Here is a 20568-nt window from a genome sequence, read left to right as displayed (position 1 = left end):
TAGTAATGCTATGACTCAAAAAGTACAAGTCAGACTTAAAAACAATACCTCAATCCAATATATACCACATTATCTAGCCAATCATTTGTTCATTAACTAGATTTCCATTTCTTCTCAGCTCCCTCCTCTCCATAAAAAACAAAACCAAAAAAGCATTGTGTGAACAGGTGATCTGTCACTGATATAAAGAAAAGCAGCTAAAGGAGAACTTGGTAAGATGACTTTATGTTACTGTGGTTTGTATTTATTATAGTATTATAGTGAAAAAGAGGGATTTAAAATACAATTTTTTATTGATTTTCCAAAAAGTTCTTCTATATAAAAGATATTACTTCTTGATACCCGTGTATTTTACAAAAACTTCTGTTAAGAAGCTGAACATGATTTTGTATTTGAGTCCAATTGTGACAGTACAGCATATATCTGAATTTCAAAAGGAATATGGTAAACAAATATGAATGAAAGTTTGCATTAAGAAAAATTAATCTCCATATGAACTGACTGTTATTTCTGTATTTTTGTTACATTATACGTATTGCACACATTTCTATAACTAACCTTCAAGATAGGAATTTTCATCTGTAATTGAAGCACAGCTGAAAACAAGCACATTTTCAACTTGTTTCAACTTCATGAGCAGTAATAATGGAAACAGACTAATTCTTACCTGTCGTGGCTGCTCTGTCACTCGCTGTGGATCAGATCTTACTTTGTTACTAGGATGATTGGTAACTTTGGTGACAGGTTGCTTGAAAATTGATGCAGTTTGTCTGATCGGTAAAGTTGTATTTAAGTCTGGTTTTCCCTGTTTAAAAAAAAAAAAAAAGTGAATTAACAAAAATTATACATAACAATTACAAAAACTAATGTTGGATTCACCCTCTTCTACTGATGTGCAAAAAGAAGGACATGTCTCTGGAGTTAAAGATTTTCCTTAAATGCTGTACTTAACTAGGCTTTGCAGTCATCCATTTTAAAGTAAAAAAAAGTAACACTTAACTGGTTCCACACATTTTCTCGTTCTCTGGAAGAATCAAAATTGCTTGCAAGTCCATCTTTTCTTTTGTTAAAATACATATGTTAATTGTTCGAGTGACTTACATTCTGAAAAGAGATAGCTTCACCATCAGATGTTAAAATGAAATCTCTAAAACTTCATGAAAATATGTTTGTAGCCAACAGTTTATAGAGTCCAAAGTCTTAAAGGACAGCAACTTCCTACATAACTTGGTCACAAATTTCCTCAGCAATTCCTGCATCAAACAATTCTTAATTAAGTGCAGCAATTTTTTCTGGAATGAAATTAAAACTGTATCAACTTTAAAAAGTCTTTTGGCAAAGGTAGTTTTTATCAGGTTTGTGGACTGATGATTCCCAGGCATCAGGTATCACTTTACCAGTAATACCTTGTCACACATCAAACCCTTCAGCCCTTGGAGATACTAGTGTCTCTAGTATCTCTAGAACCCCTCTCCGCAGCAACAACCCCAGAAGTATTTAGGGTGGGGGAATGGACTTCTCCCACAACCCCCAAGACCAATGAAGAAATAAAAAGATATATTATCACCTGCACACCATTCCAGCGTCTCTAAATCTGTCTCTCTATCCAAAAGCAGACTGCCAGTTTGAAGTGCTGTGCCAACAGAAGAGCACCTTACAGCTTTTTGTTGATAATCCCATTACCTCCAAGTCCTGAAGACATACTTCCAGTCTTTTTGACTCTCGCATTTTGTTTGGTATTTTTCTTAACGACTGAAATAATTCCCTTTTCTTCCCCAAGGTTACAAAGGTGTGACTGAGAAGACATATGACTATATCCACACAAGAAAGACACTGAAAATAAATATCCCATAATACATATTTTCCCAATGAACGTGTATCAAAAAGCATGTTCTCTATTTTGCAGAACAGCACTAAGCACTTCAACACATTTATAGCCATACATAGTTTCTGACAAAGAAAAATGGTTAAGTTTTTGCTTTTTAAAACTTTATTACCACTCATTCAAAAGGATGAAAAATAAGTTCTTACATAACATTTCAGATCTCAGAAGTTTTATAATTGGCTGTGAGATCATAACTCAAAAGTTACACAATTCACCCAAGGATCATGTTAAAAGAGTTTTTCATTAGGATTTACTCAGACTCCTGATTTTGTGACAAAAAGCAATCTCTTGGGCTTAGAAATGGGAATTAAATCTCAATCTTAAAATCCTCCATATTTAGATTATACAATTTGGACTACACAACTTCATAAAAGAGTCTATGTTAAGAATCAGTGAGCACATGCCTGTTTAAAATCTTTCGTTCCTAAGCTGAACACTCTGGAATTTCAGATGATGGAAGTTAGAATACTGACTATAGATATTCTGTAATGATCTGTATAAAAATGAAATTAAAAATATGGCAAGAGGCTTAGGCTTATTAAGCAATAAGCCTTCTCTTCACTGCATCCATCTCAGATTAAATTCTTATTTTAAAAGTTTGTATCCCTCTTTCAGAGCTTTGCTCGAGCAATCTGACAGGGTAGTTCCTCCATCATCAGAGTGTCTTGTACTTTAGCATACCTCTGTTACTGCAACGTAGATGGCTGATGAGAAAGGGAACGTGAAGTCATTCTTCCTATACGTGTACAGTGCCTGATCTATAAACTAGCAATAAAGAGAATATCATCTCTGTGCTCCACAGAAAGTAATCTTCATTATGAGACCGTTCTACAGGCAAGCCACTTAATCCCAAAATACATCCTTACACACTGCAATGGTTATTACATTGGCTGCTCCTATCCTACTATTTGATTCATCTGTTGGGTGCGGGGAGAGGCAAGGGAGGACCCACTTTCTATAGCCTCCCCAGGATGACACGGCACTTTTAGATCCTTCCTGGTAGAAAAAAAGAGGAATTCCTCCATGTAATTCTAAGGAATGTAATTGATAGGACGGAACTACAGAATAACACTTCAAATTTATCTAGGCATCTCAACATAACCTAAATGAAGGGATAGCTTAAAAATTTCAGACCTCAATTTTTCAAGCAGATGGCAAAGAAGGTGATTTATACATATTATTAGCTATTCAGCAGTACGACTCAATTCATACACTCACACATTATAAGTTACCGCTGTAGCATATTGGGAATCCTTGCTTAATACTCATAAGAGCCAAAGCAGTTTTCCAGACCAACAGAAGAAATATGCTAGAACATACACATGAATTCTGAAAGAGTTCTAGAAATCTGTTCTTTTCAATGGAAGTGATTCTGAGCACAGGTCTCTAGTCCTAACACTCCTTTAAATATACTTTGTTATTTTATAGGTCCCCTTTCTTCATCATTTCCAGGTAGCAGTTAACTCATTATAATAAGGTTAAACCCACAAATTCCAATGGAAGTTTCCCGCAGAAATTCAGGCACCTATCATTTCTGGTTTATAAACTTACAGCCCAAAACTAACCAGGCTCCACGTCCTGCAATGTTATTGCTTCCAGATGGGAAAAGCAGCACATCTCCATCCCTAACACACAGTTGATCCTTGTCTAACTGGGACCACGGTTTCCATGGCCAGAGCAAATGGCAACAGAGCACGAGTACTTCTGCCTGATTACACTTAATAGTTTTAACCAAAGAGAAATTATTGTTCAATTAGCATGGAAGTCGTAAGACCTTTTTATCCAAAGCAACAGTGAGAATCTAAGCTTATAAATAAATCTAGGTATCATTCTTCTCCTAATGTTTTACCAGGTAGTCCCACTCCACTAGAAAAATACTTTCAGATACTTTGGCCGTTGCTTTTAACACGTGCTTTGCATGATGGATACTGGTTATGGGCTCTATTTTTTTTTTTCCCTACTGATGATGACAATAGTAGGTCTAATGTTAAGATTTTTGTATACATTTTCATATACAATTAAAGCATCTCTGATGAGCACAGAATCACCAACCAGAGCTAGACAGTAATCACATGTACTTACATTTGCACAAGTATTTTGACAATGAACTTTCCTAACCCCACAGAACTTAATTCACACCAGAACCTCGATAGACCTTGCCTATCCTACAAGCTTTGAATTCCTTGATCTTGTGACATGAAGTTCAAAGTAGTATTTGATGCTTTGAAGTCCATGCCCCCAGGGTATTTTGTGCACTAGCATCAGTATTAGTGGTAAAATAGCTAGTAAAACTGACAAAACCGATAATATTACACAGCCATCTGCCATATGGGGGATAAATCTGGTTTAGCAAACATTTCCAGAACAAAGGTCTTAGTTTAAAGATTATGAAAAATATGTACAGGTTCCTTTTGGCCTGTAGTGTGACTTTTAAAGAGAAGTTAAAAAATAAAGCCATTAAACTTAGAAAAATAAAAGGGGATATTTCATCAGGCAGCATGAGAAATTACAACAATTCAGCTACATTAATGATATGGCCCCCAAAATTAAAGACAAACCCTGATGAGTTATGAACTACGCAGGAAATACAGGTTCAAGGTCTAGGTGCCCCTTATACTTTTTATCAAGGCTACATACTAGAAAATGGTCATCAGGGTAAACTGTTTAAACTAAGAATAGATCAATACCTAAGTACTCTAAGTGTAATCTTACTACTTTCCTACTTTATTTCCTTTCTAATCATAGTCACATGTAGGCTTTCTGATCTCATTCTAAATAAACAGTCTCTCATTGTGGCACTCGAGTTTTGAACAACAGAAAAAAACTCTTTAGTACAGAAACTTGAAAAGCTCACCCACCCCCAGATCTTCAGATGTACGGGGAGCGGGAAAATTATCACACACTATCAGGAAGCGACTGATAGTCAAAGAAACTCTTTTTCACAACAAATCATAGGCCAGCCACATACAAGATTTATTCATGACAAAGGAAGAGCTTCCAGTACACCCGAATAGAAATAAGTTAACAAAGATCCCTACAACCAACACCTCTCCTGAAGAACAGAAAGCTCTTTTGAGCTTTCCAGATAGAAGACGCTATCTACGTATTTCAGATGGTCAGACACAGATTACTTCATTTCGGATGGCGATTAAACTCACAATGTTCAGTTTTAGGCACACCTACAAAACTTCAGCCTTCAAAACACGGAACACACTGTGGGCTTTTACATTGCTTGACTGCTATCACGAAACAAAATCTCCTCCAACTCTGGGAACTATAGCAATGTATCAGCTAGCAGAGATATCAATGTTCCCTGCTCATTTTTACTCATTAGGAGTCTTTTATGCTCCAACAACAGTTTCCAGAAGAACTTCAGTCCACTACCTTTCCAAGGACATGTATTTCCAGAAGCATCAAAGTGCCCCAGACATAAAAACGTTTTAAGAACTCAGCAATGTATTTCCAGGCCTTTCAAATCCTTTAACCTAAGAAATCACTTATAACCAGACAGCATGTTTAACCAGTAGTCTCTACGACATTTTATTTTCAATAGAAAGAATTGATAAGCATATTTTTATAAGCACAGCAGTATGCTCTATCTACTGGATTCATATTCAATCGTCTTCCTTATTTCATTGCCTCTTCAAAAGCACTTCAAATAAATAAAGTAACTCAATTTGCAAGTGCAATGTAAAAATGGTTACACAGAAAACAATGGCAAGATTAGTCCAGGCTGAAGCAAAACTCCTCCTGCAGCTCTACTATAAATAAACGTTTCAAATATATGCCTTTATTGCCAATACTGAAAGGTCAGTAAGAATGCACAATGCCAAGATTGGAGAGAAGTATCTTGCTAGAAGAATATTTCCATGTTGTTTAAACTGTTGTACATTAACATCACAAAATGAAGAGCATTCATTAGCATATGTTATCCTCAGTTCCATTTTAAGCCAGTATGGCAATCTTGACATTGAGTTCTAGTCTGCTAATGATGAGAATCTCGAAAGTTAGAAGTACGGCAAGACAGCATTTTCATTCACCAGCTGCATAAATCTCACTGCCTAGACACGTCCAAGAAAGGAGACTCGAGTATAGTTTGATACTCCTTCTTGAAACATAAGGGGAGCCAAAGAACTTAAAAACATTTGTGGTAAATTGTTTGCACAAAAACAAACAACCCATAAAATATGGGCAAGTTTGTGTATAAACTTGCCTCTGCAAGTCTGTCTTTCATGCCCCCCCCCAGCAGCACAGCTGCAAGACGGACTAGAAGACAACCACAACCAATCTCTTGAAAGTGAAGTGTCTGCGGAAGAAAATATAAACTTCAGGAGTAAGTTGAGATCTCATTTTTAACTATCACAGGAATACTGCAGAAATTCTTGAAAGCTCATGAACTACACATTCAGTCACTTAGAAATAATAAATGTTATTTACCTAAAAAAATGCACTTTTTTCTAATCTTGTATTTAACAGAGCAACTGTGAGCAACATTTAAGTAATCTAAGATCATAGGAACACAAAGTGAGCACAGACTCATCTAGATTTTATATACCAAGTTTTGTAGTTTCTGCTCATGCAAAAAGCCTAACCAAAACCTTTCCTTGGACTACCTCCAAATGTTCTATTATTTGAAAGCCTCATGTCTGTGGGTAGAAAATATTAAATAATTTGAACACATGCTTTAACTAAAAAGAAATCAGCATGAAATGTATTGCTCTTGCATTACAAACGGCAGATGACAAAAAACATCAGTGCACAAGATATAGCTATAACGTGTTAGGTACTTTCATACACTACTGTAAGTTACGAAATCCTGAAAAAAAAACCACTTTAAAAAGAAAACATTGCAGGTTGCTACAGAAATCTTTTCAAACTGTTGCATGAGGTTTCTAAAGTTTGTCCAGGAACATAGGATCTGACAGTCAGGTAAATTTACTTGTCATGTCCCTATGTGCTACATCAGTTATTTCACTTCTGTATGCTTCAGCTTTTTATCTTTTATCTACTACACACATTTTCTTTAGTATTCAAAAGGATACACTGTTGTTCAAAAAGAAATAGACAATAGGAGAACAACCGGATCAATTGAGAAAGGCCCAGTCTTAAACAGAAAAACACCTGGCCTTCTTAAGCTGTACACAGACATCCAGATTTGAACAGATAAATACATTTGCCTCAGAAAACAAGCTTCCTGGCACATATTGCACACATTAAACATGTGAACTATTTCATCTCAGAACAGGAAGATGAACATAGCAATTTGAAGCCTTGCACAGGTGAATCTCTTGGTGTCAACAGTCCTAACTTTTCCCATTTAGAAAAATATAATTCCGGTAGATGGCTAGCACTGAGATTCTTAGTCCCAAGACAGCTCCTGAATTACTCAATCTTTTTGATTCATACTTAACCTCACCATGGTATTTTCTTGGTAGTAGCAGAGCATTCCTTCCATTTATAAATTTGCGTCTCTACCACTACTAAAAATTAAACATACATGTACATCTTAGAAGCGGACTGCTTTAAGCAGAAAAGAAATTGCTAAATGAACTACAGGAAAGGAAATTCTTAGGATATCCTTAAACACAGTATTTACTAACAAACCTTATTTTGATTGAGAGAATCATTCCTTAGTCTCTGTTTGTTCTTCTGCAATTTACTGGGCATCATCTTTCCCGTTCTGAAGTCAAAACTGCTGAGATCAACAGTGTTTCCCAGGTATCTTGCCAACTGAGGCTTGCTTCTGAACTTCTTACCACTTGGACTAAAAAGAAGAAAACACTTTAGTATGTTTTGTTGTACAAGAGGATACAACCTTGACTTCTTATAAGGTTTTATACCTTGTTAAAATATCTAAAAAGTTTCCATTATCTTTATTCCATGTGGCATGTTCATTGATGCATTGATTAGTGATAGTATACCTGCCCAGTCTCTGCATATCCGCTCCCATCTGCTGCACAGTAATTTATATATCAGGCTGTTGGACGCTAGGATACACTACACCTTGGGAAGTTGGGTTAGCAGTGCAGCTAAACCAAACTCCGGTACAAGAAGTATAAACGTCAGACTGTGGCCAAGTGAGGGACCCTCTCTACACAAACGTAAAGACTGTATGCGAGGTTTAAACCGATGGCTAGCTAAGGCCAACCTAGACTCAACAGCAACCCTTCTCAGCTATCAAACAGCAAGGCGTTAAACAGATGCGCAGAACTAGGATTTGAGATGATGCGACATCTCTTAGCTATTCAGTCACTGCGACTGGTGAGCAAAGCCAGATAAGTAACTGAGCAGCAAGCAAGCAAGCAGCAAGCAAGATGATGCAGAATATGAAACAGGTCCAAAGCTGCGATTGTGTATATAGATCCCATCATAAAATTAAATCAGTTGTAGGGAAGCTATTAAATCATCTTCATTTGGAATTATGGAATTATTATAACCCCAAAGTTCCAGCTGATGTTTTTGAGTAACATCAGCAAATTTCCAGTATCCTAAGGAACTGGTATGTCCACCAATCTTTACATCACAGAGCTTTCTGTCCCCTCATCTCTACTTCATTCTCAAGCATCCAGAACACACACTGTGCACACATTGTCTCCACTAACTCCACTAAATATACATTTAATCCATACATATTTTCACCGGCCTCACCGCGGCTTCCTGTAGTTTGTGAACACCCACCAGCCTGCATGCTCCATGTACAAGTCACTGCTAATACACAGCTTACTGACAAGAAGCTATAGAGTTTGTTTCACTGTAAGGGACAACATTGCTGCCCCCAGACTTAAAAGCTCGGCAGAAAATCAAGTGTCAAGAACTGCTATATAAAACTCAGACTGCAACACCAGTTTGTGATAGCCCCTCAGTATAGACAGCCATGAAAATGGCTATATACCCATCATGTGAAGCCAACAGTCTCTTGGCTTAATGCAAACTTCTATCCAATGAAACAGGCCAACTGTCAAAATCTTGCCACTACTGAAACTCAAAAGGTTAACTGAGCTCAGAGAGTTTTTCATGCCACTTCCTTTCTTCAGAAAACCACTGAAGATTTTTGTTTTCTTCACTTTTCCAAAGTATTTTTTTTAAACCTAAAAACACCTTGAGGCAAGAACTTCCCCACAGAAGGGTATGTATTGAATTCTGGGAAAAATAGCTAATTAAGCCAAACACTTTTCAAAGTCATTTAAATTAATCCAGAAATATGGAAAGACATAATTAACAAGAGGTAAAGGGTGGGAGAAAAAGACTTCAGAAAAAGACTTGAGATCACAATCTCAAGCTAACCTCCTCAAGGATGGGTGTGGGAGGAAAAAAGAAAACCCACCACACATACAAACACACACACTCCACCACAAACTCTTTTCTATTTCTCATAAACCAAGAATTGAAGCTATGCTATAAGCCAAACTAAATACAACACCAGTTTTATTTTAGATAGTGATTAACACCCTGGCTTGTTAACAGTAGGAAAAATTCTGCACTGAAGGTCAGAGACAGAACAAGTCTTTTGTGGGGCAAGTAAGTTTGCTATTAAAATAATCTGACCCGTTGTCTGTCTTTCCTATTCAGGCACCTGCAAGAGAAGTTCGGGATAAAACCTTGTCAAGAACTGCTGGCTGTGTAGCTAAATGCCCCTGTTTCCTAACAGAGCGTAAGGGCTGAATTTACTGAATAAAGCCTCCTGTTAGGAATTGCTTTCCCAGCTTTCCTAATGAACATAAAATACTGAATGAAAAGGACAAAACAATGACTATAAGCAAACCCTGAAATGGGTGTTAATATTCTCCGTTCCAGACACTTCTTTTTTTATTAAAACCGGCATACACTTGGTCATTTTAGCCCACAGCTAAGTAGCTACTAAAAGAATATAGGAATTTGACATCCTACATCTTCTTCTATTATAACCTAATTTTGGTACCAAAGATGAAACATGCGATCTTTCATTTTTCCCATATCACCACCTTCTATATTGGTCCACAAGAAGCTAACAGACTGTCATCAAGACCGTACTTCTTTTACTAGCTTTCCTCTTCAGGTTCCTTGCAGAGAAATGCTTCACATACACCGCAAAGGAATCCAAAATTCCAGCAGTGAGCAGTTATGAGCCTAGCTTCACTTAAAATTCTTCCTGTAGAACTCTGAAAACAGATTTCACAAGTAAAAGCAAACTTTATAAATGCATCCAACATTCTTTAATTCTATTATTTACACATCTAACATTTGGGAGGGTTTTGTTTGTTTGTTTTGTTCAGCAAGCCAAAAGCAAATCAGAGCATATGATCCAATATTCTATATTAGCATCTGCATGGATCATTGGTAGGGCTGGTATTAAAGCTATCTCAATCCACAGCACAAAACCTACCATTTAAGTTAAAGGTGAAACTCTTAGCAGGGACAGACTGCAATCCATTAGCAAAATATCTAGTTTTGCCCTAATTTCAGTGTTAACAAGAACTGCATTTTTGTGCCGGGATTAAAAAATACAAATATAGAAATATACAAATTGAAAAATAATCCAAGACCAAAAAAAAGCAACTGAAAATAGGCATTTTTTAACTACAAAGTGTTTGACATTCTGTCCCATCGCTTTTGCTTCCATGTTTTCCCACAATGGTGTGAAGGATGAGACCTGTTTTATCTGTCCTTGACCTGACATGACAAGAGCAAACAAAAAAGGCAGGCAGAGAGGAATCTGTCCACTTTAGCTTTGGTTGCCACTTCAGTCAAGTACTTATTCTGGACTTTTTTAGATTTCACTTACTGCACCATTCATTCTCATCATCCTACTCCTTTTCCAGATGTCGCTGCCTCTGGTCGGCACTCAGTGACCACAGTACCTCCCTGTCTCCCCAGAAGTACGTCACTCCTTTGCAACCCACTACATTCATACTATTGTCAATGCATCTTTTCCTTCCAAGTGGTGAACCAACCATCTGCCCGCTCTGACAAAAAGCAGAAATTGTTTTTCTTAGTCCTTAAGTGCATACTTTGCTATTCCTCATTATTTTCATTCTAAATCATCCCCTTATCTTCAAAGTCATCCAATTTCTCCCCATTTTTTTCTGATCCTCACTTGTTCTGATGATGTCCTAGGTATGAAACCTGCTCATGATGCACAGCACACACCACTTGTGCGTCCAAGTTATCAGCTATTAATAACTGCTTGGTTCCACGAACATCGTCCACGCAACTCCATTAGTAGCTTACTAAAACCGAGAAGCCCTCGTTTCATCATAACCTACTATTGTCTCCCTTTCACCCCGTACCTTAACCATTTTACAAAACCTGTAGTATTTTCCATTCTCCAGCTTCAATGAAATTCTAAATCTAGTGAATTCTACTGTGAAACTACATTTCATTTGATTTCATTTTCCACAAATGCCTCTATCCTTAATTGTTCTGCATTTCAGAGTTTCAAGAAATTCATATGGTATCAAAATACCAGAGAAAATACATGCCCTGTAAGCCTTCTGGTTCAGCATCATTAGCAGGCAAACTAAACACCCACTGACCTTCCATTCAGTTTTTCAAATGCCGTCCAGACTTGTCATTTGATATGTCATGTCAGACCTTCCCACTATTCTAAGAGGGAGATGAATATGTGAGCTGGAAGGATTTGAATAAACTCAAAACTTTATTTCCACCCCACTTGTATTAGTTTTCACATATATTCATTTGTTCACTTCCAGTCCTGTAGTTGTTTCCATTTTCTACTCTGAAAGTGAAGTTGTCAAACTACTAAAGCAACGCCTTGATTTCTGAATCATTCCCAGATTATCTTCAATCTCTAACCTGCTCCTGCTGCAAAGCTTTCTCTTACCTGCAGAGAAAGCTCCATGAGGTAAAAGTCAAATAAAAAGCCTATTTGCAGAGGCTTTATTTGAACATCTATTAAATAATTAGTAGGCACTAATGGAAAAGAGTAAGATTATAGAATGTAAGCAAACCAGTATATCTGCATAAAAGCCTGCACATCTTGGTTGAAACTAAGAAACAGCATGCTGGTTTTTTTTTTTCTTCCCCTAAAGGTCTTAAAACCAAGTTTAAGTTCAAATTTAGTTTTGAGTAGAAAAGAAAAGTGGAAAGAGAGGTACGAAGCTTTCTTCTCTCTGAGAAGGTACTCTGGATGATACTCTAGAGACCCCTTAGAAGTCAAACTGAAAGGGACATTGAAGAAAGCTCAGACTTTGAAGTCACACGCTGCCGAAGATTCTTAAAATGCATTGCTCCGAGTTCACGTACTCTAAAATTTCAACTGCTACAAGAGTCAGAAGCATGGACAACTCCATTATTTTGTGGAAACTTTACACAGATATGGGAGAAACCAGTAAAATTTGCCCTCATCTACATGTTCTGGACATTCATTAATTTTACACTGACTTCTTTCATGCAACAAGAAGCAAGTGAAAGCGTTCTTTCAGGGTGCTGTGACATAGCAGAGCCTCTGGTCTGCAATTTACTAAATTGCAGCGTGACCCAACATTGAGACAATTTAGAATTGCAAGATCAATGTGGGATTACACAGGAATCTTTCCACATAGAATTTCAACAATAGACTGTTGTAAAACTGTTATTTTTATAAACAATAACTAAAAAAGTTATAAATATTTAGTCTTACCTAAAGACAGCTAAATTTCTATAGCTTCTTTAAAAATTTGTTAACTTCAATTAGAAGTTTCTGGCTTTTTTTTCCAAAAAGAAATGTTATATTTAGTTCTACCATAGTTGACATGCATATCAGTACTTAAATTTTATCCTGTCAAATTAAAAAACATACTTTTTTGACATAACCAATTAACAAAAACCAGCACACCTCAAAAGAGGTGACGTGCAACAACATCTAAAAACTATTATTTCAATGACATTATCAAGGCTCAAATCATTTTATGCAAGATTAAATGAAGAACACAAGCCTTCACCTCCAGCTATATGCTTGTGCAAATTCACATATTACACAAATTGAAGTTCTTAGTGGGCTTAAGGTGATCATGTTATAGAACGAGCTTGCAAGGAACTTTATTTAAAAAGACAGTTTTCAGATGTTTCCTGTGAAGCAGTAGAGCAACCTAATTAACATGCAAGGAAATTACGCTGAATTGTATCTTACAGCAAAGCCTACGTGATACTAGCCTACCTGGCCCCCTCCCCAGCTCAAAATGCACCACAAGTTTACAGGCAAGACAGTAGCGTGGCTTATTAAAACATTAATCTTGTTGCAGACATTTTTGGGTTTTGTTGCTTTCAAAAAAATTTTGGCAAACTTTTTTTTTTTTTTTGAGCTTTTGCTTGCTGGCCCTCCCCATCAAACAGATTTTGGAGGAAATTTCAACCACAGCAAGCTTGATGCTCCAACAGCAGATGATCACATTGAAGACATGCTGTCTTCTCCAAGTTTAAAATGTCTTGCTTTTCAAAGCAGCTCTAGCTTCACAGTTTTGCAGCAGTGGCTAACATGATAAGAAACTGAAGAAAGAGAAGGTCGAATATCATGGCTATCATAACCACAATTCATTCCCTCAGTTTAGTATTTACACCCTCTACTACAGCACTGCAGGGTCAGTCTAAGCAGATCAGCCACGCCACCAATCCCAAGGCAGCCCACAGTTGCACAGGTCCTGTTTTCTCAGGATCCCATCTGGTAGGCTGTAAATCTGACCTAGAGCCACACATCAATGAAGAGGAAGAAAAACGCTGAACACTTTTGAAAAGGCAATTCAGATTAAAGACATCTTAATTTGGCTACCTAACAGAGGTTGAGCAAGGCACAGTATTTCTACCAGTCACTCCCCTCCACAGGTTGGGAATGAAGGCCAGGAAAGTAAGGAGATTGAAAATATAGCCGAGCATTTCACAGTGTAATAGTTAATAAGACCACAGAAATCCTGCAGTAAAATTAGTTGTTTGATCCTATGTTCAAGGGCACCTAATATTGGGCAGCTGCCAACTAAAGCCTCCTAGGTAGCTGACATCCAAGGGAACATGACAGATTTGTTCACCACGATATAAAAAATGCTCTGCGATTGTTGGAGATAACTTTCCTCAAAGATTTGTTTGCAAATACTCAAACACACACTATAAAGACGTTCAAAGATTCAGTAAAGAAGTCCCTACATAAATGGCATAACATAATACATATCATGCCTTCAAAGTAGTTCAGCATTTGGTATCTAATTTCACTTGCAACAAAAATATATATTTTTTTACACAATGGTACATATAGTTTATACCACCACACTGAATCACCAACAGCAATTGACACCAATAAACAGTAAAGGGTTAATTTCTAGATTTTTATTTAATTTTCTATTTATGGAAATATTTTGGATTCATTTATTATATTATTACATTTCTATGTTTCCTAAACAACCTGATGAGCTCCTTTGCTTGGACCAAGGACTGATGCGTTGTGCCCTCATAAAAAGAAGTCAGAGCTACCCCTATGACTTCGTAATAACCATTGTTATCATTCAGTACAAGGATGAATTCACCCTCTAAAGAAAATAAATTGATTTTGCATACTAAGATCCTACTAGCCAATGTGGTTCAACCAGCATTCCCCATGCCGCTCCGAACTTAAGTAGGGGAGATTGTTACGATGCATTTTCAGAGATGGGGCAAGTAACTGAGCCATGGAAATACAAAACACCACCTGTTCGACTTTTTTTTTTTTACATTCTCCTTCCAACAGGCAAAGCAAAAGGCTACTAAAACATTTAAATCAAAATCTAAATATGATCAAAGAAAGCCTACACAAGAAACCTTAAAGTTGGGCTGACTTTGGCCTTGTGTTGGTTTTCATTTAAGTTTAGAAAAGCAGTACAGCTATGAGCAGAGAAGGAGAAACGATGCAGACTTTCAGACGAGATTAGAAGAACTAGACGGCCACTGAGAATTCTCCTCAATGAAGGTCAGCCCCTAAAGTGGGTGCACTGCAGAAAAAAAGATGGAATAGGAGCAGCACTAAGAAATTAGCAAGCAGCTAACGGCAACAATTTTTTTCTTGCACAGAAGGTGAAGTACATTCTCAAAATTTAGACCTCACTATTAGGACTTGTTCTACACTCTAATTACATTTGGAAACAAGAAGCCAATAAGCCTATGTATAATATAAGCAGAGTTGAGCATCGCTCAGGAAGTCATGACTTGCTCACTTTTAAAGACAAAGGTAAAGGTCTCAGAAAAAAAACAAGGCAAAACCAAAGCACAGAATTAAGCTAATCCTACTGTCACTGGAAACTCTCCCGCATTTTTCTTACTGTCAAACCACAAAACAAACTTCAAAGGGATGTCTGTTTGCCCCATGGGTACACCTATACTGGAATAGCTTTTGTAGTTAAACTTAACAGTCTATTAGAATCCACTGAAAGCAATGTCAACTACTTTGCTTTTTTAATCTTGACTAGAAAAAAAAAGTAGAGTAATTCTTGCTTGCTTTTTTCCCACGAAGAACAAATGCATCAAAACAGAATATTAACTTGCTGCTGCTGTGAAAGAAGTAACTTCATGCCAGAGTTTAAGAAACATTTTTCTACAGGTAAACGCCCTAGGGGTTATATACACTAAAGGGATTTTACTGACAAAAAGGGGTAAAGAAAACAGAAGCTGAGATACCCATGTTCAAAGTTCCCACTTTACTCAGACTTCTGCAGGACTTTGGAAGTATGACCGAGTCTTTTGGCAGGACAGCAGCACCCCCTACCTCATAGTACACTGAATAAATAATACTTAAAAAAACCCATGACGCCAATCTACTACAGTATTAGGCCTTACACAAATACGTTACTACTAGGAGAGTCACTTAAAAAATGCTCTTTGTGTCGATGCAGTTTCTCAGGTAACTTTGATCACTATAAGATAACAACAGTTACAACAAGTTGGAAATATGGTTCATACAAGCACAGCAGTGTGATTTAAAAGAAAAATCAGATGTATAGCCTTATATGTAATATCCTGTCTGCAGACAGTGAATGAATATTCTCAGACTACAATATCTGAGAGAGTGATATCTGCAGAGTGATAAAGGACTTTGTAGCAAAGACAGACAAGCCGTTCAGAAAGAGGATTTCTTACCCCTGAGGATCAACAAAAACTACCTTCCATCTCGCCTTTGCTGTAAGTTGAGTGTTCACTTTATAGTATGGACAAGACGGTCATTAAGAGAATTCCTACCTTCTTTCAGCTAGAAAAGAGCACGTATATTCCTGGAAGTTGCGACGTATCTCAAACCGATTCAAAAGAACACAGTTTTGTCTCAGCACCATGGTAATCTTCTTCTTCACTTTAATCTGTATCGTTGTCACTGTGAATATTCCTTGCTCTTGGGACAGAACATCTGTATTCACTACAATACATACTCGAGTTACCAGCCCCGCACAACAGACCTATTGCGCATACAACCCTCCAGGAAGTTACCTGATGTGTGGATTAAAGTCTGAAACAAGCATTTACTCTGAGAACGCTGTGCTAGTTTTGCATTTGTCCTACATTCAGTATAACGATTTTAAATGTGCTATTCCCTAGATCAAATAAGTTTGTATTACTAAATATAGGAATCCTCTCCTCCCTCAAACTTGGCTCCAGAAGAATTAGATTTTTCTGCATCACCATTAACAAGCATTCTGTAAGCCAAGCCAGGCCTCTGGTGTCACCTACGCAAGCCTACTATCCTCAAATCACACACACATGGAAACCTATTTCTTCTGACTGCTTGTATAAAATTAAGCAACTGGAAGTTTAAGTGAATTATTCTGAAGATGCACAAACTTGAAATGCAATGTACATTTTCATCCTTGTCCTACAGTTACCAAAAAAAGCATGGTATTGAGGTATTGCTCTTTTAAGCGGTCATGCCAAACCCTGATGATGTAGGCTTTTAGGGAGTATTAGTCTGTATAAGGCACAAAAACCAAACCCACTTTGTACCCAACTACATATTTTAACAACATAGCATTTATTAACATCTTTTTTTTTTTTTCCCCCAACAGAACTAGAGCAACACAACTCTTTTGAATGTACTTGGCCTGCTCTACTTACTGGATCAAAACAGATTTTCATTTGTTTTAAATGTAGCAGTGCTGAAATCTGCCTCATAGCTATAACAGAATGAAAAGGAAAAAAAAAACAAAAAACAAAAAAGATAAATTTCCTACGCCAGTGCTGCCTGCAGCCATAAAAACATTTTCTGTTTGTTTCACTTTGGTTGCGCAGAAGTAGTCCTGTAACCGAACAGAAGTTATTTCTCTAGACATAAATGACTACTTATTTTTCCAAACCTGTAATCTGTAGTGAAAACAACAAACTCTAAGCTATGAGTTGCCTGGTGAGTTTTTAGTTTCAATTTTGCGGTTGTTTGGCAGAAGATCTGCATCACTGCTAACCATGCTGGAAGGCGTCCTAAAATTTGAAACATTTATTCCTACCACTTTCCCACATTAAAAAGACAGAATTCTAGAGTCAGTGATGAGCAGATTACAGTCTTGCATCTTCAACAAAAATTGTGTTAAAGAGTTTCTTAACAGGGTTTTAGGCAACAACAGCAGCAAAATCTGAAGGATGACGGCTCAGTTCGTTACACAGAAGGGGCTAACCTCAAAAGCTGTGTTTTGATCTGGCATAGTATTTGTGAATTATTTCCACCACACCCCTCTTTTAATAGTTTTTTTATGATCATCGCGGAAGTCAGAAGACTCATGGATATAGGTGAAGAGGGGCAAAAACGATCCTACCAGAAACTACTAGAAGTGTTTTACTTTATCTGAGCAGCTGGTTCACACCTCCCTAAAGTGTGACATGTTAAAATAGCATAAAGCAGTCCTGAAACGAGCAAGTTTCAAAATGCAAATAAGGTAGATTGCAACATGTATTAATCTTGCAAGAGTTGTTCTTAATTACTATTATTATTTAGACCATCACAGTAAATTAAGCTTTGTCCAATCCCTTTTTGGGGTTTTCTTCTAGCCTTGAGAAATCATAAAAACGTAAACCCCGGGTTTTTAGTCAGCTAAGGTGCCTTAATGAACTTAATGAGGTTATGTATCATTCTTTTCCAAAGCAAAAACTAAAACCTGGAAATTGTAGAACTTACTGCACTTCCCCCATGTTTTCGTAGATGAATTAAGGATTTGTAATACATAAAACACTGACACCCCTATATTCTGATGGGACAAACATGTGGCTAAACTCAAGTGTTTTTCAAACAGGTCATTCTGAGCAAATAGCTGAAGTTACTTCCGCTTTCTACATTAAATATATTCCAACATAGTCAGCAGTGACTGTCTGGCTTGAGAAAAGTTTGGCATTTAATTCTGGAAAGAATAATCCTATGCAGAAAGTTCAGTTTAGCAATCAGCAGAAAACCAGGACCCATCCAGAAAACAGGATTCAGATTGTAGACTCAAGCACAATCATTCAGACAGGCTTCACGAGGCAGCGCCGCAGAAAGGAAAGGCAGATGCAGAGATAGACAGCGATGCCAGATGCTACCCAATCATCTGCCGCAATATTAGCATACGGTTGGGAGCGCAAGTCAGACAAAGGCGGTAAGACAAAAAAACAGAACTTGTCTAAAAAAGTTTTCAATCAGATTCTTTCAAAACGCTCACGAAAAAATCAACATCTAGCAATCCTTTTGTCAGATATTTAATTTTTTTTAGCAGCAACACACGATGGGTCAAATGATGCTATATTCAACAGTGACAGAAAATGACTTTTCCATTAGCTGGTATCCGGGAGGGAGCAAGCACGACCTCTCCCTCCTCCAGCCGGGCGGCAGAAAGACTGAGTCCATTCATTGCAACAAAAGGAGACTGCTAGGCCTGCTCGGAAACAGCAATGTTAGGGAGAGGTTTCAGGTGTGGTTCATCAGATGCGTATAGAGCTATAAATAGAGGTGCTGTGGGTAAGAGGTTAGCCGTGGCAGAAGACAGCTTCCTCTGCTGTGCAGCAGGCTGGACTTACAGAAGCATGGCCTAAGAGCAAGACTTCAGCATTTGTTTGATTTCTGCCTCGAGAAGAGAACTATCTTTTTCAGTTTTTGACAGCAAGCAGGAGGGTGAAACAAAATTAGGTTGCTGTTGCTTCTCTTGGTTTTACTATAACCTGTGCAGTAATAATGAGAACATCTAGCAGTGGCAAGGTTTCTTCAATTTTCACATGCTTTTAACTTCGCTAAAATTTTAACTGTTGTTACTAATGGTAAGCTTCCTAATTAATTCAGTGATGGGGGTGTCCCGACAATGACCTAACTATTTTGGTAGGGCCTCTTGGGTACAGATTATGGAAACCCTGACTTCGTTTAAATGCAGGGGGGTGTTCTCTTAAGCCTGGTCCTGCTGTACTGAAAAGCTAGGCTTGGGAGGGTTCTCATGGCCCAGCGTGCAGCAGCACTAGCGCTCCTCTCCCAAAGGAAAACCGGGCTGAGGGGCTCCTTCCAAGTCCAGCCAGCCCCGCGGCCAGCCAGCCCGGCGCTGGCAGTCGCCTGCTGCTGGCAGGGAACCACGAAGCATCGCTACAGGCAGCCGGCGGCTCCTCCCGAGCGAGGGCCACGGCCGGCGGCCCGGGGCTCCCGCACAGGCGGCAGGAGCGGCTCCGGCGGGCGCCTCTCCTCGAGGCTCCCCCCGCCGCCGGCGGGAGCCGCTGTCCTGTGCCACCGTTCCCCGCCGCCCCCGGGGCTGGGCTGCCTCCGGGCGCTGCCCGAGGAGCGACGCCCGTCCGCCCCCTCCTCTCCCGGCACCCGCGCTCTCCTCAGCGCGGCCGTCAGGGCCGCTCCCCACAACGGCCCCTGTCAGGCGGGCGGCGGCGGGAGGAGACCGGCCCCGACCACCCCGCGGCCCCTGACAGGAGGCGGCGGGCGGGGAGCGGCCTCGCCCCCCTCGGCAAGGGAGCCATGGCGGGAGGGCACCGGCCTCGCCCCCCTGACGGGCGGGCCGTGGCGGGAGGGCAACGGCCCCTGACAGGCGGGCGGCGGGAGCTGGCTGTGCCCCTCAGCCGCCCCGGGCCGGCGAGAGAGGAGCGGCGCCTCCCTGACAGGCGGGCGGCGGGAGGACAGCGGGACTCCCCGCGGCCCCTGACAGGCGAGAGGGGAGCGGGACCGACCCCCGCCGCCCCTGACGGGGGGGAGCTCGGGGAGCAGGTGGCGGTGCCGGGGTGCGGGGCCGGGGCGGGGGGGTGGGGGGACGGAGGAGCGCTGGCGCCGGTCGCTGCCCGGGCCGGCCCCGTCCCGCCGGGGGAGCGGGCTGTCACGGGCCGGGCGGCCCCGCCGGCACGTACCTGAAGTAGTAGACATCGCTCTTGCCGGCGCTGAGGCCCGACTTGCGGATCACCTCTTCCTTCTTCCAGCCCGGGGGCAGCGCGGGGCAGTCCATCCTGCCCTGCTTCTCCATGCACCGGGCGCAGGGCCCGAAGCGGCGGCGGCGGCGGCGGAGGAGGAGGAGGGACAAGCGGGGATGGGGCTTGCCCGGCGACCGGCCCCCGGCGCTCGCAACAAGAGCTGTATTGTTCCCGGACACGGCCGGGGCCGGGACCCCCTGGCGATGGCGGCCGCGGCGCGCTGCTCGGCGCCAGGAGCGCGGGCTGCGCGCGCAGCCGGCGGAGCGCTCGCCCGGCGCCCGCTTCCGCGGCCGAGCCCCGGAATCCGTGTCAGCGGCCCTCCGAGCGGGGCGCGGCGCGGCCTAGAGGGGCCAGAG

General features: G+C 40.1%; 1 protein-coding gene across 1 annotated transcript in view; it reads right to left on the bottom strand.

The window, feature by feature from the left end:
- MBD2 (methyl-CpG binding domain protein 2) overlaps nucleotides 1-20265 on the bottom strand; it is a gene marked incomplete at both ends in the record, with an annotated part of 38496 nt that extends 18231 nt beyond the window's left edge. Inside the window, 3 exons of the mRNA XM_082012914.1 lie at nucleotides 668-805; nucleotides 7490-7649; nucleotides 20153-20265. Of these exons, the coding sequence (XP_081869040.1) occupies nucleotides 668-805; nucleotides 7490-7649; nucleotides 20153-20265 (411 nt within the window). The remainder of the gene's footprint in view (nucleotides 1-667; nucleotides 806-7489; nucleotides 7650-20152) is intronic.
- Nucleotides 20266-20568: the final 303 nt, after the last annotated feature.

This window comes from Phaethon aethereus (assembly GCF_964289735.1).
Source record: "Phaethon aethereus genome assembly, chromosome: Z".
Lineage (NCBI taxonomy): Eukaryota > Metazoa > Chordata > Aves > Phaethontiformes > Phaethontidae > Phaethon > Phaethon aethereus.
Note: the sequence above shows the minus strand (reverse complement) of the source record. Positions and strands in the feature narration are given on the sequence as shown.